The sequence below is a fragment of the Colossoma macropomum genome, unplaced genomic scaffold, assembly GCF_904425465.1.
Source record: "Colossoma macropomum unplaced genomic scaffold, Colossoma_macropomum, whole genome shotgun sequence".
NCBI lineage: Eukaryota > Metazoa > Chordata > Actinopteri > Characiformes > Serrasalmidae > Colossoma > Colossoma macropomum.
In genome coordinates, this window is record NW_023494785.1 from 8951090 (window position 1) to 8969516 (window position 18427).

General features: G+C 37.4%; 1 protein-coding gene across 8 annotated transcripts in view; it reads left to right on the forward strand.

Moving 5' to 3' along the window:
* The window catches only part of pfkpa (phosphofructokinase, platelet a), a 44475-nt gene that overhangs the window by 11352 nt on the left and 14696 nt on the right, over positions 1-18427 (forward strand). For 4 of the 8 annotated variants that reach the window (XM_036582389.1, XM_036582424.1, XM_036582371.1 and 1 more), the window contains exons 4-15: positions 504-693; positions 2023-2188; positions 2861-2905; positions 3201-3309; positions 3892-3987; positions 7993-8085; positions 9267-9392; positions 10628-10692; positions 10984-11053; positions 13822-13968; positions 16778-16848; positions 16964-17051. In XM_036582389.1, the coding sequence (XP_036438282.1) occupies positions 504-693; positions 2023-2188; positions 2861-2905; positions 3201-3309; positions 3892-3987; positions 7993-8085; positions 9267-9392; positions 10628-10692; positions 10984-11053; positions 13822-13968; positions 16778-16848; positions 16964-17051 (1266 nt within the window). Of the gene's footprint in view, positions 1-503; positions 694-2022; positions 2189-2860; positions 2906-3200; positions 3310-3891; positions 3988-4718; positions 4815-7992; positions 8086-9266; positions 9393-10627; positions 10693-10983; positions 11054-13821; positions 13969-16777; positions 16849-16963; positions 17052-18427 lie in introns of all 8 variants that reach the window. The other 4 variants (XM_036582379.1, XM_036582415.1, XM_036582363.1 and 1 more) reach the window with 1 other exon arrangement.

Here is an 18427-nt window from a genome sequence, read left to right on the forward strand (position 1 = left end):
TCATAGATGTCAACCCATGTGATTTACGTGTATAAAATGTGGCTTTATCAACTATTTTGAAGGTGTACGGCTGTAAAAGTCTGAGATATGGGAAATCTATTCTTATACATGTCACCCATAAATTCTGGTCAATTATTTTGTTGCGTTCAGATTTGTTTTCCACTTTCTGTTTTCAAAGATACCTTACTGACGATACTACATGACTGGGGACTTCTATTGTCAGCTCATTACAGAACACAGCTTTGCCTGTTTGCCTGTTGCCTAAGTTATCCTTATATTAATAATAGTGTAAAATTGTCAAGTGATTTTTACAGTCAAAAACAAGATAATAGAATAAAATTGTTTAATAGAAAAACATAATTATTTGTTATTTATGTGAAAAAAGGTGGTCACTGGTTGCTTGTGACACACAAATGTACATAAACTTTGAAGACTACTTTTTACATTTAAACTGAAATTGAACTACGTTTTTGAACTACGTTTTAATATCCTGCCTCCTCCAGGGTGGTACTGTGATCGGCAGCGCGCGGTGCAAAGAGTTCCGCACACACGAGGGGCGTCTGAAGGCAGCCCATAACCTGGTGCAGCGCGGCATCACCAACCTGTGCGTGATTGGTGGAGACGGCAGTCTTACAGGGGCCAACCTGTTCAGGGAGGAGTGGAGTGGACTACTGGCTGAACTCGTCCAGCAGGGTAAGCTCTACAGTGTGTGTGTATTTGGGTTTTGATGTGAAATGGTACATTGCAGTGAAGCTCAGGTTTCTTCACAGTGGTGGTGTCAACACAAATATAGGCATTTTAGTTACTATCCAAAATGAACTTACATTTATCTTATGAGTATTTTTATGTAATGTTGACTAAGGTAAATCTGAAAAGGAAAAAAAAAAAGTTTTCTTTGACGACTGTTTGCTGGCCTTAAAAACATTGTCAGGCTGTGCATTTGTAACCATTTTGTGTAAAATCTTTTTTGAGGTAGCTTTAAGTGGTGTTGAAAACTTCTGACGTCTGCTTTCTGGTAAGCTCCTCATGAATGGCTAATATCACATCAAAACACTCTGAAAGACTTTGGCTGCATCTTAACCATTTAATTATGCAGAAGTTTGACTTGTGGAATTCCCATTTATTGCTGTGCAGTGTTTCAATTATATCACTGTATATTGCAGTTATGATATAACTTACAACTTACAGTATATTGAAAACACATTAGTGAATTCTTGATGAGATATGCGATTAAGGATTCGCCTGCATTAGTTTTGACCAAATTAATTCATGTTTGTTAACTTATCATGATGATCTCATGAATGAAAAAATAAAGAGTTGGCAATAAGTATACAATAGTGATTATTGAAAAAAGAAGAGAAAAGAGGCTATCATTTTTGTGATGTGGCAATATCACAATAACAATTCACAAACAATATATCGTGCAGCCCTAGCGTGCGTGTGTCTGTGCCTGTATTTGTGTTCTTACAGTGAGGAGATTAATGCTGAGTAGCCGTCTTGGGAATGGAGAATGCTGCTTTATGACTGGGACCATGCTGAGAGATCAGGACACTGGCTGGCAGTTTTCCAGACACAGATTAGAGTAGAATGATTTTGCCACAATGAATCTCAATGTATAGGATAGCATATCATAAGATCAGACTTAATCTGATATTGAGACATTCCTTGATGCGTAATCTGTTAACGTCCTTCTCGCCCACGTAGCAGGGTATTAGAGATGTGAGGTCAGAACACTTGAAGCTTCCTTTGTGCTTTTTTTTTCATCTGAAATGATTCAGTATGTGAGTGATGAGAGCCATGGGGGTGATTGATGTCTTTATTTGTTTTTAAAGCGTTTCCTTTGAGTCTGGGGAATAATCACATCCTTGCATCTGTCAGAGCGAAATCTATTTTAGCTCTCAGTATTATTTTCTCTCTTTCAGTTAAATGCAAGATATTGAGATACTGGAGTATTTCTCTTACTCTGAACATGTTCTGTGCTCCATTCAACATGTTAAATATGGTCTGTGTGCTGTTTTCTAGGTCTAATTGAAGAAGACGCTGTACAGCGGTACTCAGCGCTCCACATTGTGGGCATGGTGGGATCCATTGACAACGACTTCTGTGGCACCGACATGACCATTGGAACAGACTCGGCTCTCCACAGAATTATTGAAGTGGTGGACGCCATTATGACCACCGCTCAGAGGTTAGAGCTGAGTTAGTCTCGAGTATAACATTTCATGCTACTGCCACATATACTAGAAGGAAAGAAATATGAACAAATTCAGCTATAACAATTTTGAAATGTTGGTATCTATTGTAATAATGTATAATATATAATATTTAAATTATACAATATTATTTACTAACATATTCACTCATTATTAGGCCTATAAAAAAATATATATATTTTTTTAATTAATTAATATATATATATATATATATATATATAAACATTTATGAAATGTATGAATTGGGACTAAATGCACCTGGATTAACGTTACTGTGAACATACAGTTGTATCCAAAAGTTTGTGCACCCTTGGTCAATTTACTCTTCTGCACAATTTTATGGACAATCACTGTTATTTTGCTGAATTTAACATATTAAATAAAATTCAAAAATAAATAAAACATGGAATGTGGCCTCTGCAAAGTTATGACACATTTGATGTTTTAAAATTTATTTTTCCCATATGTAAAACCTAAGAAACATAAATGGAAGAAGGCCATAGATTCTGAACAGATCAGAAAAACATGGTATTAGTGAATATGAAGTCATGTGGTAACACTACTTTAGCTTAGCCATTATCCCTGTTTTATAATTGTTCACTATAAACCGTTTCTAAACTAATTACTATTACTGTGTGTGCTTTCAGCCATCAGAGGACGTTTGTTCTGGAGGTGATGGGCAGACACTGTGGGTAAGAGGAACATCCATTTGGAAATAAATTCATCATTTGTCTCAGCGTCACATTTATCATCAGCAAAATGACCCATTCCTGTGGGTGTTTTTCAGCTTTTATACTGATGTATCCTACTGTTTAATTCAGTCTGAGTGCAGCGTTCTCACAACATCACGTTAGAGTGCTCTGCTGCTCTGCTTTACAGCTAAACTAACGCACCACTTCACTTAGCACGTTCAAGACCTGAAGTCGGAGTCGGCTGATTCAATGAAAACTTGTGAGATGGTGTTTGTCTTGCTATGTGTGTGGGCAGCTACCTAGCACTGGTGAGTGCTCTGGCATGTGGAGCTGACTGGGTTTTGATTCCTGAGATGCCCCCTGAAGACGGCTGGGAGGAGAAGATGTGTGAGAAACTCTCTGCGGTAAAACAACCTAGACCTCACCTTCCAAGACTTTTAACACGTTCCATTTCTATAGAAACAACTGTATTTGAACCTTTTAATGTTTACTGCTTGAGCTGATGACAGTATGTGAACCGGTTGGTGATATTACATGGCAAATAGTGATAACTTAGCAAGTGATAGTATCTTGTAATGTAATCCCATTGTAAGATTGTTTGACTCATATTACAAGATCGTTTAACTAGTTCTAGACATTGACAAAGTTGTATCAAATGAAACAATCTTACTGCTCTAACAAATCATTTTCATATCCTCCAGGCATGATTTCTTACATCAAGCAAGAATATCTGCCCATGCAGTAACATAAGCTTATAAATGTAATCTTATTCCTACAACAGTCTCATAATGAGGAATATTAGATATACTGTCTACATTTCAGATGCCAGAATTTAATTTTTACAATGTATTTTTATATGTTATGAATATGTTACATATCATCATACTGTGAAGTAACCTCTTCTGATGGATTCGCTGATGTATCCTTCCTGTATGGTTGTTTTATACATATGTTATGTGGAATTATGAATGTGTTCATGACCCCAGACTCGATCCCGAGGTTCAAGGTTGAACATAATCATAGTGGCAGAGGGAGCCATTGACAGACATGGAAAAGCAATTACCTCTAGTACAGTGAAGGATGTGAGTACTGTAACGTGATGTCAGGGGAGACCAAACACATGGGGACCTGCAGACGTGGAAGCAGCTCTGGAGTGAAAAGTCAAACTCCAGTCTTTAGAGCTCATGCAATATCAAAGATGAGCAAATCTTATCTATCTTACAGTGACAGCGCTGTGTGGTCTGTGTTAAAACCATAGCAATAATTATTCAAATCGAACAAATATGACATTTCTTCGATATCGATAAATGAGGTATTGTTTCATTTCTCAAACCATTACTAGCATCAAAGGTTTCAACTTTGAAGAATTTATTTTAATAATGTTATTTGGGTCAGTTTGTAGTGTTAGCTAGCTGACTATTACAGTGTTGATTTGGTAAGAAAGCCATGAATGTTGAATGTAAAGGTCTGGTAAAAGTGCACTGTCCTCAAAATTACTTTATTTATTGTCTTGATCATAATTTATTTATGCTAGTATATTACATCAGAACAAGCATTTTGTTTTATTCAGGTCTCAGAGTACTATTTAGACCTAAAATAGAGTATTATAGAATAATAATTGATATTATAAATTTCTAATCGTTATTTATCGATATCGAAGGAAATGGATAAATATTTCATCTTAACAATTTTGAGCAATTTCTCAAGGTCTAACATAGAGCTTCCACAGTATGGTCTCCATCTTTGGAACCCCCTGACACTGTGTTTTTTTGTCAGTTTCCTGTAATGTGTCTCTCGCCCCTCCTTCACGTAGAATCGGGCAGGAATGAAAAGGCTGAATATCATAATAGTAGCTGAGGGCGCCATTGATCGTAACAACAAGCCTATTACCACTGAACATGTGAAGGATGTAAGTACATCAGGCTTGTTGGTGGCACAGCTCCTGCACTGACCTCTGACCTCTCTGACCTCTCGTGTGGCTTCACTGTCTGGCTTTGACCTGTGTGGGAAGCTCAAACACACGCTGTGTGTGGTAAGGTAGCTGCAGTAAGCTCTGTAGGTGTCTGGGATCACTGTGGAGCTAACAGCAACCTCTGCGCTCTCCTCCCATCGCTCATTCACGCCGGCCACACTGTTCGCCCACATATTTATAGCATAGAAGTGTTATCAGTGTCCCATTAGCTGCCCAGCGGACTAAGCGCGCCTAAGTGCAGACAGATTCTATTTTTGTCTGTTATCCAGTCCTCTACTATTGTTTGGACTTGATAGCAGGCTACTTCATGTTTTTTTTTTGTTTCTTTGTTAGCACTAGTTTGAATTTACACAAAATTCCTCTTAGACGTAAACCTTAGATGTAGGTTTGGTGTCTGACGTTTTCCTCATTAGTTTTGGGCTGGAGCTACAAGGCTAATGCAGCTAACAATCAATAGAAGCTTGTACATACAGAATTGTGCAAACTGCATGTCTAAATCGTCAAACATGTAACTCAAACCATGTCAAAGTGTTAAATAGTCTCAAACAGATTTACGTATGAGGTTTCTAACTCTGTTATTTATAAAGAAAGGGCAAAATTACAGACAGAATGCAGGCTTCAAGATGGCTACTGCTACTGTTTATAGCTGGCATTATATGCTAGCTATTTGCTCAGCACTTTTGCTCATGCATTTTTGTCTGTTTTTTAGAGATTACTGTGGTTCATACAGTGTCATAAATCACTTAAGCATGTCTATTTTAGACTAGTTAACTAAATTTTAGGCAAGTGTTTAATCATTTAGCCAGTTTGATGATTTAAGCATTACTTGTTAGCCATGTTATCTTCACAGCTCCTTTGCAAAACTAAAGAAGTAAATTTTTAACACCAAAAAGCTCTTGGCTGATCAACTACATTTAGCATAAGAAGAAAGGAGAACTTGTGTGAATTTGATTTTTGACATCAGTTAATAGATAGTATAGCTCTTTACATCCATTCCAATATAACAAGAGCATAGAGGGCCACTGTTGGCCTGCTGACAGCAAAGCTGGCAGCCCACTGGCTTTTTGCTCAGCGTTTTCTGGGCAGACCACTGGACCAGCAGCGGCATCCAGTCAGCGGGGTGCCAACCTGATCAAGCCAGCGAACCGATATATGCTTGCTATCTGGTTTGTTTAGCGATTTAGTTGAAAATTAGTTGAAATCTTCACACTTTTAAGCTATTTTCTTACCAGTCTGACAGGCCAAAGCACTGTGCCTTTTCTTCAACTATAAAAGAAGTGGTTCATAATAAGCTGATAAATTCCAGCATGCTTGTTGGAGCAGATAAAATCATAAAGCAGTGGTTGCCATTCTCAGTCCTGAGTAGCCCATAGTTAACACATTTTTGTGTTTTCCCTCTTCTTGCACACCTGATTCAATTAATTTCCTTATTAATAATTTCCTCATATGCTGTGCCAGGTGTGCTAGATTAGGCACAACACAAGCATGTGGAGTACTGGGCCCCCAGGACTGGGATTGGGATCCACTGGTCTAAAGTGTGCAGTGCTGTGGCATTCTGTGACTAGATTTGAGCAGCACTACTGGAAGATATCCTGTATTTCTGCTCAAATCAACCAAAATGATAGCAAAACTCAGTCCTAGCTAAACAGGCCTTGCAGGAGTAGAACTTGTGCTTGCCACCTTGCTTTAGAAACAGTAAGCATGCTCCAGTTGCTGCGTTAATGTAAATTTTCAGTTTGCACATGCATGGCAGCTTTCTAGTAAAACTCTCTGCTACTGCATGCTCGTGTCTTTGACTGTTACTATTCCTCACTAGTGCTTTGATTGCTCAAATTATTTTTCCCCTTGTTGAGTCATTGAAACCTTAAAGTGTGATCGTGGTAGAATAAAGTGTAACCTTTTCAAAGAAATGTTTAGTTGTGAGTCTTCTAGGCCTGTCACAATTATTCCGTAATCACCCGATGGCAATTATTTGAGCTGACCACAATTCTTTTAGCTTTCAGAATGTGAATTGGGTGCATTTTCATCCAGTGGGTTGAGGCATGTATGGTTGTGTGCAAAAGTTTGAGCACCCCTGGTCAAAATGAGATGTTTTGTTGATGTCTAAGTGAAAATAAGTTAAATCAAGTCCTCCACACAGAGCACACTTCTGCACATTTTAATGCGAAATTACTGTTAATTTGCTGAATTTAACAAATTGGGGGTGAAATAAAATGTGACCATAGAATGCGCAAAAGTATATCACTATATCAATCACATTTCATATATAATTTTTTTTTTCCAATACGTTAAACTCAGCAAATAAATAGAAATTGTGCACTAGAATTTGCAGATAAATGCCATATATTAGTGCCTTCTCTGTACAGGATGTGTTAACTTATTTTCACATAGAAAATCAGAATGTGTAATTTAACCAGGAGTATTCAAACTTTTGCATACAGCTGTAAATGTATCTAAAAAGCCATATTTATAGAGCTGTGGCAGTCATCATTTGTGAGCTACTAAGTATTTTAGGCTTGTACGTTAATAGTTGAATACAATCAACAAAAATACAATGGTATTGTTAATTACAATTGTTTATATCACAATCGTCAGTTATAATTTTGTGATTGTAACAGGTCTAGAATCTTCTTTATTTTGGAATATGATATTATGTAATCCTGTTATATCAGAGAAAACAGTTCTCCAGTGTTTTCCAGGCTAATCTCCATGTGTATCATGTGGTCAGTTACGGCAGACAGTACTTTGACACTTTCCTGTATACTTAGTAAAAGAATATGAGACCAGCTGGTGTAAAACAAACTTCAGTTGCTTCAGCATCTGTAATTAGGTGTACTTGTCAAGATCAAGATCTTTTACAGTGCACCCAATTACAGGTGCTTAAGCAGCTGCCCTTTGGCTCACAGGAAAACATTATAGTCAAAATTATTGTCTGAGTTTATTGACCAAACAGTACTGAGGTAGCAGATAGAGGTTAGGTTGAAAAATGCTGAAGTATTCCTTGAAGTTTTCAGAATTTGACTGCCAACCCAGAAAACCAAATTATAATTCCATAAAGAAGTGTACATTTCATTTTTAAAGAGTCCGTTCTGATTCTTGCTTGTCTGCTCTCCAGTTGGTGGTCCGGCATCTCGGCTTTGATACGCGCGTGACTATCTTGGGCCACGTCCAAAGAGGAGGAACCCCTTCGGCCTTTGACAGAATCCTGGTGAGAGAGAGAGAGACAGAGAGTGAGAGAGAGAGAGAGAGAGAGAGAGAGTGAATGAGTAATGCCTGCTTGTCTGTGCTTACTAGGCATTTGGTGGAAGAGCTGGTGCTTTCAGTCTAAGCACATTAACAGATTTTGTGCCTGTACACCACACATGCTCAGCTGTGGTAACGCCGGGCTAAATCCTCCACCCAACCGAGCCGTTTCCACAGTGCCTCAAATCCAAAAGAAAAACACTGCAAGGGCAGCCTGTGAGGCGGAAAGAGGGATTTGGAGTCTTAAAATTTTACAGACACGTGTTTTATGTTCTTTGTCCTGAGCTTTGACCTTTTATAGTTATTCTGAAACTAAACATAGTCAAATGAAATAAAGAATCTGAAATAAATATTTATGTCTGTGAAGTGAAAAACGCTATATAATAATTAAAGGGGGTCCCAGCCTACAAGTAGCATTTGATATGTTGTCATGTTGTATAATATTCTGTAGCACAGCATTGCATATCTCAGCCTCATTGGTTGGACCGAATTCAAGATTTTATATGCTTTTTTGCATTTTCTCCATTAGTGTTCTCTCTACAATATCCAGCATGGACTGAACAAACATTTTAAAGCACTAAACAGTGCACTGAAGTAAAGGGTAACAAATACAGACACACATCCAGCCTGGCTTCATTCTATATTAGCCAGTTTGTAGTCTTTTAAAAGTTCCTCCTACCTCCAAGAGACATCAGTAGTCCTTAAACCAGGAAATCTCTTTCTCAGGGCTACTTTGGCACCACTGTAGGAGGCCAGTAGGCGTGTTTACGACATGTTTACATTTTTCACAGATACATTTTGACCATATTTCCTTCTGATCATTAGTATTAACAGTAATGGTATGTAAGTTGTTGTTATGTGTTATGAATATATTACTGCTGCCATATTAAATTCCCAAACCCCATTTTTCTTTTTTTTTTTTTAATTTCAAAATTGCTTGGAACCAAACCATGTTATATTAATGATTGATAATGTACTTACTTCATTCTCTAAAGTTAGCAAATGTTTTTGTTCAGAAGGGTTTGTCGCAGTATATAACTGATATAACTGTACTGACTGTGAATGTTTCCTCAGCAGGCCGGATGGAACTGTAATGATAAATACTTGTCATAGTTGTATGTCTCAAATGTCTGTGTTTGTATGCAGGCCAGTCGTATGGGCGTGGAGGCCGTTCTGGCTCTGCTAGAGACCACAGCTAATACAGCAGCCTGCGTCGTGTCTCTGTGTGGAAACCAGGCTGTGAGGCTGCCTCTCATGGAGTGTGTGCAGATGGTAAGTTCTGGATGCTGGCCAGGCTTTAGAAGTGAGTGAGTGTGTGTAACTCCCCACACAGTCAGACACATAAAGTTACACAGTTTAGCAGCAGGATGAGTGTGTTATATTTATGCAGTGATACATGAGAGAGAGTGCTATAGCGTGCAGTGTTGGCAGTGGTGTGCTGCGGTTGAAGTCACGAGGCCGAAGCTTGAGTAGATCAGCACATCGGTGCCAGTATCTCACGATATAGCACTTCCTCTCATGTATTATTGCAATTAAAGCGCAGATTATACCACAGTTTCATTATTCATTATTGAATTTTATTATGCTTTGAGACAATTATGATACAAAAACTGATTAATAAGAGTGTTTATTTACACTCCGCAGAAGAAAAATAGGAAAAATGGCTCCAATCTAGCGTTGCTGCATATAAACATTATTAAATAAAGTATCTTATCACAAAACTGCTTTGTTGATTACAGTAGAAGCATTTTAGTTTTGTCGTTTTGTCGCTTGCTTGCTATCGTTATAGTTCTTTTCAGCATTCTTGATACTTAAAGTTGTGGCTGTTACTTTTTTAACAGCTCGTTGTCATAATGCTGCAAGTATATGAGGTGGAGTGATACTTTAGAGATTCGTTTGGAGTGCCGTTATCGGGACGTACTGGCACTCTCAGCCAATCACACTGAAAACTAGGATCTATCTAGTATAATGTTCTTGTGACTGTGTGGATTGGTAATTAACTGAAAGCAACTATGCTACATGCCTTTATTGAGCCATTTATCTAAAACGTCATGCAGTAAAGGCCACAAATGCAACTTTTTTTCCTCTACTTTTATTCTTCTTATGACATTTATGTGGATTTATTATCTTTGTGTACATACCATATCAAACTCTTGATTTAAATAAGTGAAATAACTTGTGTTTTACACAATATAGGCTCTTTAACTGCATGGCAAAACGCCCTGTCTGAGTGCCAGACTTTTATGGGTTAAACCCTTAAATGGCCAAGGCGCGTCAGCAGGCCCAAAGTTTTATTACACACTTCTATAAACTAAGAATAGCTCAGCCAGTTTGCACTGAAGTTCCTGTAGTTACTGAACATTAAACCTTAGTATCTAATAAGTCTGGGATTTTTAGGGGTTAAACCATCATTCTATGATGAGTCTTTACCATCAAAAACTAAGCAAAAATTTACATTCTGCTATAAGAAATGCTTAAAAATGAAAACTCTCACTTTATCCTAACAGACGCAAGAGGTCCAGAAGGCCATGGATGAAAAGAAGTTTGAAGAGGCTGTAAGGCTCCGTGGCAGGTATGATGAAATTGTATTTATTATATTGTAATGCTTTAAATTCACTGCACAAGGACTGCAGATAGAATTGTAGGTAGTAAATAAGCTGATTCTCTCATGCACGATTAATAGTTTCTTGTACATGTCTGACCAATTAAACATAACAATGGACTAAAACGTTTATAAATTAATGAAGGTGTAATAAACACGATTAAAAACTAAACATTTTTGGATGTGGACAGTGAAGATTCCCACTACATCTGGTCAGTTTTGTTCTGAAGATGCATTTTGTTGTGCTGTATTTTACTGTAGGAGTTTTGAGAACAATCTCAGGACCTATAAACTGCTGGCCCACCGCAAACCGGAATCTGAACTTCCACAAGTGAGTCTTCCTGTGATTCATAACTCGGGGAAGAAGGGATGTTTGTTAAGTTGAGTCACAGTGTCTCTCTGTCTCCCAACACCAAACAGACTGAGTCACACCAGCAACTACGTTTAACCTTGTTTATCGCATCCTAATGTTCCTAATGTGCCTCAGACACTTCCTAATGTGTCTAATAGTGGAGCAACAGTTTTAGAGTGGGTTCACTGACAACACTGTGTCGCTGTTCACACTGTTAACACCCGTATCTTAGCTACAGTATCACTAAAGTCTGAAAGTAGTACAGCCCTGTTTCCAAAAAAAGTTGGGACGCTGTGCAAAATGTGAATAAAAATGGAGTGCAATGAAATACCAATCATATAAACCTTAAACTTAATTGGAAATAATACAAAGACTGAGGAATTTTATTGTTTTTTGATAAATATATGCCCATTTTGAATTGGTGCCGGCAAAGTTCTAACTTTTTTGAAAAAGTGTTGTATTATCCACCTTCCTTCCTTCCTTCCTTTCTTCCTTCCTTCCTTTCTTTCTTTCTTTCTTTATGCTCACACTCCTTTCTACTAATTTTTCCTCTCTTTCTTTTTTTCTCTTTTTTCTTTCTCTCATTGTCTCTATTTTTTCTTTTCCTCTTTTTCTCTTTTTTCTCTGACATTCTCCCCTCCCCGTTTTACTTTCTCTCTCTCTCTGTCTCACTCTCTCTCTTGCTCTTAGTCTGTCTCTCACTCTCAATCTGTCTCTCACTCTCAGTTTGTATCTCTCTCTCTTCGATCTCTCTCTCTCTCTCTCTTTCACTTTTTAATTTTCCTCTTTTCATCTTTTTTCTCCATCTCTGATGTCACCCCCTCACCTCTCTCTCTCCCTCTCTCTAGTCTCAGTGTGAAAGTTAGACTCTCACAGAGTAAGACTGTTTTTCACTGAGAGTAGTTTTATAATGTTACTTAAACTATTTACAAGCACTTAAAATGCCCAGTCAGCAGAGCTGTTCACAGTCTGTTTTATAGAGCAGCAGTGGCACAATAACAACAGCAAGAAAGTGCTTGTTTACTCTTTGTAAATTTTATTGAATTAGATTTTAATTTTATTAAAAAATGAAAGGTTTGATACCAAGTTGTTGCAAATTCCTCAATGCATGTTTCTCAGTACAGTATGTACATAATGTTTGATCATATGCACTGATATAGGAATTGTGGGCTGATGCTGATGTCTGATATTTTTCATGTACATACCTGCCAATGCTGAGACATTAACGTTCATAGAAGTAGGAAATTTTAAAGAATTTTGGACTAGATCCAACTGGATTAGCAAAACAGAAATATAGCATCTATTTCTGTAGAGTTACAAGTCCTGAAAAAATTCATATTGGTTTGAAATATCAGCTAAAATCACAGCTCTTTTTTATATATGTGTTTTTTCTCTTTTATTCTATTTAATTATATTTATTTAATGTGACTTACTGGCAAGATGAATTCCTGTGACAGCTTACTTGGCTAATCAAAACCAGTTAAGATTCTTATACTGATTCTGAACACTGTACCATTCCAGCAGATGAGTCACTTCTCGAGAGGTGCTCATTTGAAAGTGGATGGAACAGAAATGAGTCAGAAATCTGGACCTCCTCCAGAGAAACATTGGATTCTGTCTGTGATCACACCCATGTGCCATCTACAAGCTAAAAACAACTCTGTTTCGGAAAATGACAACAGAGAAATGAACAACTTTCTTATTTAATCCTGCTTTGACCTCCCAGTCACAATATATCAAGATGCTCTGCTATCAGAGTTGTAGAATACGCTGCCAATGTTTGTGTATGAAATCTGTGAAAAATAGATTTGCAAGGTTTTAAGCTTGGACACCCCCAATATGATCTGATCTTATCATCCGTCTACACTGCTCTTCTGCCTTTAGCACAGAGCTAATAAAATACAGTCTGTATCACAAGATATTATTCATAGAATAGAGTTAGCTTTACATGCATTAGTTCCTCTGAGTTCTGAGGGCAGATAGTGATGCCTGTGAAATGACTATTTGTTGAGAAAAGCCCAAAATACTGCAGGATAGTGATCAAGCTCAGAGCTTACCATGCAGTTGTTACTCAAATTATTAACCATGCTATTTTTTTAGTGCTGTTCACTCATTTTCCTAGTTTGATCCTTCAAACCATCTGTAGTAGTGGTGGCTGAAGCCCAGCTGCTCATTCCCTGTATGTTGTTTTGATAGAATCTGTGACCATTAAAAAACAGCTTTTAAAAGGCTTCTAAAGCATCTTCAGCACCTTCAGCAGACTAAGCTAAACAAAAGCAACAGCGAAGTGGAATATTCCAGTTCCCCTCAAGAACTTTCCACTGTAACAAGAATCCACAAGCTATATGAAGAAGAGCATGATGCTACCATCAAAATAACCAATCGTTGGAACTATTGACTGTATATATGACTCGTATAGCTGTAACAAAAATGCACTGCTTTCAAATGGGAAAATGATCTGGGCAAATTTGACAAAATAAGACAAAAATGATTAATAGCATCTACATATATTAATAGCACTTCACCAAATGACGCAATTGATCATGAATATTTTAATTGCTGCACATCCCAAATCTTAAGGCTTATTATTCAGTATCTACTATAAAAACCAAGATAATTTATATAGTCATAAGAGCAGAACATTGAAGTGCAGGTCCACATACAGACCCCGACGACTAAATGAGTTGAAACAGTAAAACGGAAACATCACATCATCACAGAAACAAACTGTGTTCTCTCCCCTTTAGAGCAACTTCAATGTGGCAGTGTTGAATGTTGGGGCTCCTGCGGCGGGCATGAACGCGGCCGTGCGCTCTGCAGTCAGAGTGGGCATCTCTGAGGGACACAAGATGTTCGCCATCAACGATGGTTTCGAAGGATTCTATAAGGGACAGGTAAACACTTCCCTGCCTTCTCTGCAGGCAGAATCTGGTCAGTTTAGCCAGGATGTGTACATGTGCGTTGCAGACCTGTAAAATCTCAAAAAAATCTATTTATTCATTTTTGCTAAATTACATTTAATTGAATACAAGGTAACACACCCCTTTATTTATGGTATCCAGAAAGCCACAAGGCCAAGCTTTAGCATTGCCTAGAAATCAGTTGCTAAGTTAGCCTAGGTAAGAATAGTAACCTTAACTGTGGGTTGATAGAGCTAAATGCTAACAGTTTCAGTACAGGCCTTTAAAAAACACCATTTTTATAGATAATGTCTAAAAATATGACTCAAATGCACAGAAAACACTAAAAAGAATCCAGTTTCAGTTGTCTGGCACCGAGTACACTGTCTTGTCAAGTAAAATTATCTTAAATCTAGTCGATATATCCAATATTTCTCCTGTTGAGATTGTTGTAAGCTTATTTTAGGATTATTTAACTAATTTCCAAACATTTTACTTGTTTTAAGTAATTTTATTAAGTAAAATTATCTCACTATATTGGCAGATAATTTAGCTTGTTTTAAGACACGTGCTTGAAACCAGCAAAAGTATCTGCCAGTATAGTGAGATCATTTTACTCAATAAAATTACTTAAAACATGTAAAAATGTCTAGAAATAAGCCAACAAAATCTAATACTAAGTGCACAACCATCTCAAAATAAGAAATATTAGATATATCAACTAGAATTAAGATGATTTCACTTGACAAGAGACAATGTTTTGCAGTGTGCAGGGGTCTCTAATTCAAATTACCTGGGGGGCACTAGCCAGGTGGTCTTTTCCAAGGGGGGGCTGGTTTTAAATATCCAGGAAAAAGTATTAATTTTATGAATTCAAATTTGAATTTTAATCATATATGAGACTGTATAAGACTACAAGCTGGTATTTTGAGATTTGTGCTTTAGTGCCTCTGTAGTGTACAGTGCAGCTACAGAATGACTGTTAGATAAAGACTGAAAGCTGATTTGGCTGAATCCTTATGCAACAGCAAATTCCTCACCTCATATGAAATGTGAAAACTACGCCTAAAAAGAACAAAACCTACACAGTGTCCTACAAAGTCCTACTCTAATGGAATGTGAAAGTGGAAAAGGGACAGGAGGAAAACAGTGAGCTGAAGGGCAAAGCTGCTGCACTGCTGCTGCACTGTGACCACTGACCCCACGCTTCTGCTCTTTGCTAGGTCAGCCAGATAACACAGCAGGATTACTCTAAACCAATTACACTCTCAGCCTCCTCTCCAGTACCGGTTCCTGCTGATAGGGGGCGATGAGCGGCAGTCATGTGATCTGCTCAGCGAGCTGTGAGCGCTATAAAAATGGATATGGTTAAAGTAATTGCTTGCCGATTACATTAATTACTCTGTCACTGGAGTAGATAAAATCTTAATCCTCTGTTAATCTGGCTGGGACAATCGAAAAAGAGAAGTGAGAGTGTTTAGACTAAGCAGTGCCATACATTAACCTTCAGTGCTCACGTTCAGTACGAAATTGATCGCTAAAATTGATCCATTTTCTAAACCAGGATGGTTGGTTTGACCTAGACACAGATGAATTCACCCCATTGAGCATGTTGATGAGCCAGTCTGATCCAGTTCCCCATATTACACCCCTCTCAGGCCTGCTTCATGTAAACATGGGCATTCTGTGTGTGTGTGTTTACTGTACACTAACAGCAGTGCAGTCAGCTGAGCTTCTCTTTGTTGTGTGTAAAGACAAACAGAAGCCTGAGAGATTTCTTTTATACACCTGTAAGAGCTGAGGTTTTTGCCCGTGTTCTGTCTCTTAGACTCTTAGGAACATTTAACTCATTAATGCTAACATGGCTTGCAATGAATAACAAGCAGCAAGGACCAGTTAGCACAATCTAATTTATATAGTGCTAACTGATATCCACATTATTAGCAGTGTTGCTGGGTGGAGTAGTGCTGATATAATGGAAAATCAAATTTCCCTCATGTTTTTAAAACAAGACTTTAATGTAGTTTGTAAACAGTGGTACAGTTTCAAGGTGTACCTTTCACTCTCCAGTCTGTACAGTCCATGTATGGAAACTATGCTACAAAAATAGCCCATGATGAATTAATTGTTTTTGTGATGTCATTGTGATGTCAAAACTTAAGACATTTACATACATTGACTAGTATATTTTTAAAATATTGGAAAGTGTATCACAATGTGTATCAGTAGGACTGCAATGTGGTATTTCTATATGTGTAATATATTTATATGTTCTAGACTTGATTCTATATTTGTTTCATTCCAAATTACAGTAAATAACACTTTCAGTTGTTTTCTTTTGGGTGGGCTTTACACATACAACAAATATTGCTGTATTATGCTATTTTATGATTAACATCATCTTTATTAGCAAAATATTGACAGTGCATTATACATGAGCTGGTATTCATTTCAAACACATTGATATACAGACGTTATTAAAAATGAAGACAATATTGAGAATAAAACTCTTTATGTAACACCAAATATAGTATCTACAACACTACTATGGTAATTGTCCTTCTAAACACACCTTTTTCATTGCTAGAGTGATATTTAGCTCTATATAGAAATAGTTTTTGTTGTATGATGATATTTATCGCAATATGACTTTTTTTCTTTAAAAATTTTGTTCAGCGACATTGTTGATGGCAGTTAGTTGTTGTTGGGTTTAGTAACTTTTTCTACCTTTTGTGTACAGTTCTGTTCTCTCCAGTATGTAATTTAACCATTTTAACCATTTTCTGTTCTGCTCTTTTATCAGATAAGAGAGATTAAATGGGGAGATGTAGGTGGCTGGACAGGTCAGGGAGGGTCCTTGCTGGGAACTAAAAGGTAATTATTAAGATATACAGGCATTTGCTATGTGCTTGTGATGAATGTCCATGCCAAAACATTCTTGATATATTTAACTTGGTGTTCTTGAGTCAACCTTGCCCTCTTTTTTTAGGACACTTCCCGCAAAGCACGTTGACAAAATCGCAGAGCAGATGCGAAAATACAACATAAATGCACTACTGGTCATTGGAGGATTTGAGGTATGCGGGTGTTTTTGATAGTTAGTGTAGCATAAATTGTGATTATAATAAACATGTCATGTATGTTAGAGATTAACTTGTGTTAGCTTAGCAGTAATATTTATCAGTGGTTGAATTGTATGAAAGATGTATATAAATATTAAATCTAATGTAATTGTTTTAACCATATACTGCATTTTATAACTTGTCAGTTGTACAGAGATGTTGTGTTAACTCTCACTCCTTTCCATGAAGTTTTTCCTCTGTAGTGTCACCTAAAGCTCACACGACCTCCTGCTCTCTTCTTCTCTTCATCAAGAGTGTTTTAATGCACATCTGGCTCACTTGCCTCCTTTTATTCTGGCCTCCTTGGTTAATTTTTCACCCCTGCTCTTTCAGTCTGACTGATGAGCACATTCAACTGCACTCAGATGAGAAGCATTCAGACAGCAGGGGTGAGAAATGAACCATCCATGAGTGAAAAATCCTAAAAAAAAATGACCTGTTATTTTTGTTCGAGTTCATCTGCTCTTCAGAGTCATTTCATGCTTCTCTGTACAGCCTCACCCCCCCTCTGTCTGTCTTTGTGGGTGGATGAGGTATGTTAGAACGTGTGTCATTGAGTGAGACTGTGTGTTTTCCCTGTATAGATCAGTCCTGAGCACTATTTGAGCTGGGTTAGTTTTACCTGTGGAGGTTCTGTAAAATAATCCATGTGATTTGAATGGCCAGTTCGTACAGAGTAAAGTATATGCGGTATGTAATTTTCTCAAAAACTGTGAACTGTGTTTTTATTTAACATGTCATACACTATGCTGCACTAAATTCAATTAAGCAGGACTAATGATGCTCTGTTTGTAATAAAACATGCAGTTGGTCAGCATTCTCTAGTCCAAGATCTAATAAAGATAGCAAATTAGAGTCATTCAGTTTAGCAAATGCCACCTAATTTCCATTTCCTTTTCCTTTTAATTAGGCTTTAAAAAAAAAAAAAAACGAAAGTATTCCTTTATTGACATTAAAGAAACTGTGAAGTCATGCTCCACTTGAGCAGTGTAGTCTACACCTTGGTGTCCAGCCACTAAAAGAGGTGTTCTGTTACTAAGTATTGGTATTACATTACTGTGATTTCAGTTTGAACAGAGTTATAACTTGTCAGACATTGCATGTTTGTGTTGGACTGGAATTACAAATCTCCACTGTAATTGCGGAGCCTCTTTCTGCTGGCCCTGGTGGCCATTCTGCCAGCAAAATGGAAATCTACTGTTAATTTTTTCAAAATTAATATGAACAAGAAAATAGATTTCCTCTGTAACTTTGTTATCAGATTAGCTAGGACATGGTTGGCTCTCTGTGTGTGAAATGTTGTGAGTCAATGTTGAGCTGCTAGTGAGCAA